Raw genomic sequence first — 4667 nt, forward strand, 5'->3', positions numbered from 1 at the left:
TCAAGAGATTCTCCTACTTCAGCCTCCTGAGTATCTGGGATTACAGGAATGCACCACCACGCCCCGTTAATTTTGTATTTTTAATAGAGATGGGGTTTTTTCATGTTGGTCTGGCTGGCCTTGAACTCCCAATCTCAGGTGATCCGCCCATCTCAGCCTCCCAAAGTGCTGGGATTACAGGCATGAGCAATTGGGCCCTGCCAGTTCTTTTTTTATTATTTATTTATTTATTTTGCTGACACAGGGTCTCACTCTGTCACCCAGGCTGGAGTGCGGTGGCACAATCATGGCTCACTGCAGCCACTGACTCTTGGGCTCAAGCGATCCTCTGGCCTCAGCTTCCTGAGTACCTGGGACTACAGGCGTTAGCCACCATGCTTGTATAATTTTTGTAGAAACGGGGTCTCGCCATGTTGGCCAAGTTGGTTTCAAGCTCCTAGGCTTAAGGGATCTACCTTACTCGACCTCTCAAAGTGCTGGTATTACAGGAGTGAGCCACTGCGCTCCGCTGGCAAATTTCTTAAACTTTCTGTGCCTTAGTGACCTCATTTATTTTTTTTTAATTTTAATTTTAATTTTTTTTGAGACGGAGTTTCGCTCTTGTTACCCAGGCTGGAGTGCAATGGCACGATCTCGGCTCACCACAACCTGTGCCTCCTGGGTTCGGGCAATTCTCCTGCCTCAACCTCCTCAGTAGCTGGGATTACAGGCACACACCACCATGCCCAGCTAATGTTTTGTATTTTTAGTAGAGACGGGGTTTCACTATGTTGACCAGGATGGTCTCCATCTCTTGACCTCGTGATCCACCCACCTCGGCCTCCCAAAGTGCCGGGATTATAGGCGTGAGCCACCGCGCCCGGCGGTGACCTCATTTAATAAAGAAAATCACTGTAGCACCCTTTTCCTAGAACTATGAAGATTCAATGGAATAAATCAATAAATAAATAAATGGATGGGAAATGAAGGATGTGGGTTTCCTCCTCCTTGTCTTTCAAGAAGCTCTCACCATCAACCTCCCACTGTTTGTTCTCTCTCTCCCCCTCTCTCCCTGTGTCTCTCAATTAGCCAGAAAACCTGGGGTAGGTAGGCTTGGAGCCAGCGGATGTATCGGAAGGCTGCAGGTACGGCAGATGCCCGCGTAGGGTGAGCCGCGGGAGAAGGAGCGGGGCGGGGCCGGGCCTGTGGCTGCTGCAGGAGTAGGAGGAGTCCGTGGCCCGGCCCACACCGCGGAGAAGGGCGGAGCTATTTGGCGTCCCGCCCACCACTCCTGGCCCAGGCACTTTCGCCTGCAGGGGGCGGAGCGTGAAAATACTCCGCCCACCTCGCGCCTCTGCCTACTCAGCAGTGCGACGGGGGGGGGGGTCTTCCGGAAGCCCCGCCCCCTGTTCCGCCCTACGTCGCCGGCGACCTGGAGACGTAGTGGGCGGAGCTTCCGGACCCCCAGCCTAGCTGCCGACGTTGCGGAGCTGAGGGTGAAGTCTCCCGACGCCCGCCCCCCCGTATCTGGCCCCGGCTGCGCTCGCCCCAGCGGGCAGGGGGCGGAGCTTGCGCTCGCCCCGCCCGTCCCGCGCCTCACGGGGAGAAGGAGGAGGAGCCGCGGCGGGGCCCGCACTGCAGCGCTAGCGTCTTAGCGGGCGGCCGAGCTCCTGGAGTGACCTGGCCCTGAGCGCGGAGCGGGCGTCGTGCCGCAGCAGACCGGCAGCCCTATCCCGCCCCGCGCCAGCCATGCCGTCCGCGGGCCCCGCCTGAGCCGCGGCCTCCGCGCGCGGGCGGGCCTGGGGACGGCGGGGCCATGCGCGCGCTACCCTGACGATGCAGCCCGCCGCGCCCGCCCGCCTGACGCTGGCCCTGGGCCTGGGCCTGTGGCTCGGGTCGCTGGCGGGGGGCTCCGGGCGCGGCTGCGGGCCTTGCGCGCCCCCCTGCCTCTGCGGCCCGGCTCCCGGCGCCGCCTGCCGCGTCAACTGCTCGGGTCGCGGGCTGCGGACGCTCGGGCCCGCGCTGCGCATCCCCGCGGACGCCACGGCGCTGTAAGTAGCTGGCCCGGCGGGACCCGGGAGAGGCCTCGGGGCGGGCGTGGGCGCGTTCCTTGGTCCGGGACTGGAAGAGGGGCGCGGGCCAGGACGCTCCCAGGGCGAGGCTCGGGCGCGGGACGGCGGCTCTGCTAAAGAAGGAACGCCTGGAGCCGTGGCTGGCACCGCCTGGGGAAGCCGAAAAACCCCGAGTTTTTGGAGACAGAAGTCCCACCTGGGGGCTCTGCAGACGCCAGCGGAGGCGGGGCGGGGAGTCCGCGCTTAGCCGGGAGGACAAACACTCGCTAATTGGGGAGGAATTAGGATGCGGCCTGGGGCTGCGGGGTACCCGGGGAGGTGGGGATCGCTGTCGGGGGCGGCAGGGAAGACTCCCAGGAGGTGTCTGGACAAAGATTTGATGGATATCCAAGAATTGGCCTGATGCTTAGGAAGGAGTGAAGAGGTGGGTCCAGAGGGAGGGTGTAAACGGTGTGAGCAAAGACTGGGAGGCTGGAAGGTGACCACAAGAGGTGTGAGGGATAGGGGCAGGGTGGGAGGTGGGCTCGCGGGTCGGCTGGGTTCACGAAGGGCCTCAGGCGCTCTGCTCTTGGGTTTCGAGGCTGTCCTGAGAAGAGGTGAGGGGGGATTGCCGTAGGGGGTTAAAGCCTTGTTATGTTCGCTTTCTGGAGGTAAACACAGGTGGCCTTTATGGAGACCCTGTGCCAGGCTCCTGTTGGGGGTCGTCATGCGGAATCCTGACCCTGACCCTCTGAGACATGGGGATCGTCGAAATCCTCATTTCACAGATGGGGATACAGGTTTGGAGAGGTGACGTGACCTGTCCCAGGCATCACAGCCGGATGTGCACAGCAGGGTTTGGACCTGTGAGGTGCCCAGGACTCAGGGTTGGGTTGAAAGGGGCGCAGGGGACCGAGATGTGCAGACAGTTGTCCCCAGCGCTGCGGAGACTCTGGGGCTGGTCTGATGCCTTGGATTTCCCAGTCTCCAGGCTCCTCATCGGGACACTGCATCTCCCTGGGTGCATGCTGGATCCCTGGGGAACGTGGCACATCCCCAGGCTTGCTAAACACAGGGTGGGTCCTGGCATTTGGTTTTGTAAGGTTCCTGGGTCACTCCCGCCTGTGGCCACCCTTCCTTAGGGGAGCCCTATGTTCTTGGGGCTTTGATGGGTCGTCTCGAGGGTGGGGGAAGAACGGATTTTCCAGGACCAGCTGGAGGCTTTGCTCCTCAGAGCTGCACTGCTTCTGTGTTCCCTAACCACTGAAGCGTGTGTCTCGCAGCGGTCTCTGTGGAGATGGCCATCTCCTGCCTGGCAGCAGGGCCCACAGAATTGCATCAGACCTACCCCACCCGTTGTTTCTGATGCTGTAGCTGAGGGCGCCTGTCTACCAGGCCAGTTACTAGGGCTCTGTCCGGGTCCTGCCGGTACTTCCTGCTTTCGGGCACCTGGTGCTGTCCATGTGAGTGGCCCCTCAGGAGCTGTCCAGGAGAGAAGGGCGCTGGTGGCGGCTAAGCAGAGAGCAAGGCCCGCGCTCTGCAGGCCTTCAGCACAGCAGTGGATCCCTCCGCCCCTGCCTTGCGTTGTCGCGTTAGACTCTGGTCCTGGGATTGGGTGGAGGGGGACCCTGGGAGTTGGTGGCCTGTCCTAGCCTGAGCTGGCAGGATTCTGAATGGCTGGCCCCTCAAGTGTGCAACAGGGCACAGGGTTACTTCATGTGGGCAGGTGGGTGCTGTTGTGTACACTTCTGGAGCTGCTGCTGGGAGAGTTCTGGAAGGCGGGGTGAGGGGACCCATGGGAAACTGGGGCCTTGGGGAGGATGTTAACGCCCTGGCTGTCCCCGCTTAGGCTGCCCTCTATGCGCTGAGAGCCTCCTAGCCATTTTGCTGTCTACCCTGCCAACTCCTCAGGGAAATGGGTGGGTTTTCTTTCCCCAGGGTAGAAGGGCCGAGTTGGGAGAGGCCAAGGACACAGATCACAGCTACCAGTGGGTGTTTAAAGGCCCAGGAGTATTGCTGTCTGGATATCACCAGCAGCCTGCCTGGGGGCCTCACAGGCAGGTGCCCCTCCATTTGTGGTTCCCCAGCTGCTGAGGCTCAGCAGGGACAACTGTGTCCAGTCCCAGATGGAAGACAGCTGGGGCTTCTGAGGCCACAGTCTTCCTTGGGTTAAATGATGCTGCTGAGAGGTGGTGGCTTTTTGAAAAGATGGTGCACTGCAAAATGTGCTGCTCCATGTGGCTCGAAGCTTTGTGGGAGATGTGGGCAGAGCTATAGCTGACTCATGGACCCCCTACCCCAGAGCTTGCCCTGCGCTCCCTGCCTGGTCCCTTCTCCCTGCTGACCCATGTTTTAAATCAAATTCCAGCCACCCTGTTCTTTATCTGCAAGTATTTTGGAGGACATCGCAATACCACAGACACATATAACACAATGAACAATTCCTTAATGTCACTGAAGGTCTGTTGTGTTCATATATTTAGTTTAATAGTTTGAATTAGGAGCCAAATAAGGTCCACCGGTGCAATTAGTAGATGTCTTTTTTTTTTTTTTTTTTTTTTAAACGGAGTTTACCTTTTTTTTCCCCGGCTGGTTGCAAATGGTGGGTAACGACCCACCCCAACCCGCGCCGCCCAG

General features: G+C 59.6%; 1 protein-coding gene across 6 annotated transcripts in view; it reads left to right on the top strand.

Moving 5' to 3' along the window:
• The first annotated feature begins 1603 nt into the window (after positions 1 to 1603).
• PKD1 (polycystin 1, transient receptor potential channel interacting) overlaps positions 1604 to 4667 on the top strand; it is a 45240-nt gene continuing 42176 nt past the window's right edge. For 2 of the 6 annotated variants that reach the window (XM_032268172.1, XM_032268175.1), the window contains exon 1: positions 1604 to 2030. In XM_032268172.1, the coding sequence (XP_032124063.1) occupies positions 1816 to 2030 (215 nt within the window). In that variant the 5' untranslated portion in view covers positions 1604 to 1815. The remainder of the gene's footprint in view (positions 2031 to 4667) is intronic. The other 4 variants (XM_032268174.1, XM_032268176.1, XM_032268177.1 and 1 more) reach the window with 2 other exon arrangements.

Source organism: Sapajus apella, unplaced genomic scaffold (genome assembly GCF_009761245.1).
Source record: "Sapajus apella isolate SASKATOON/1434 unplaced genomic scaffold, GSC_monkey_1.0 scaffold175, whole genome shotgun sequence".
Taxonomy (NCBI): Eukaryota; Metazoa; Chordata; class Mammalia; order Primates; family Cebidae; genus Sapajus; species Sapajus apella.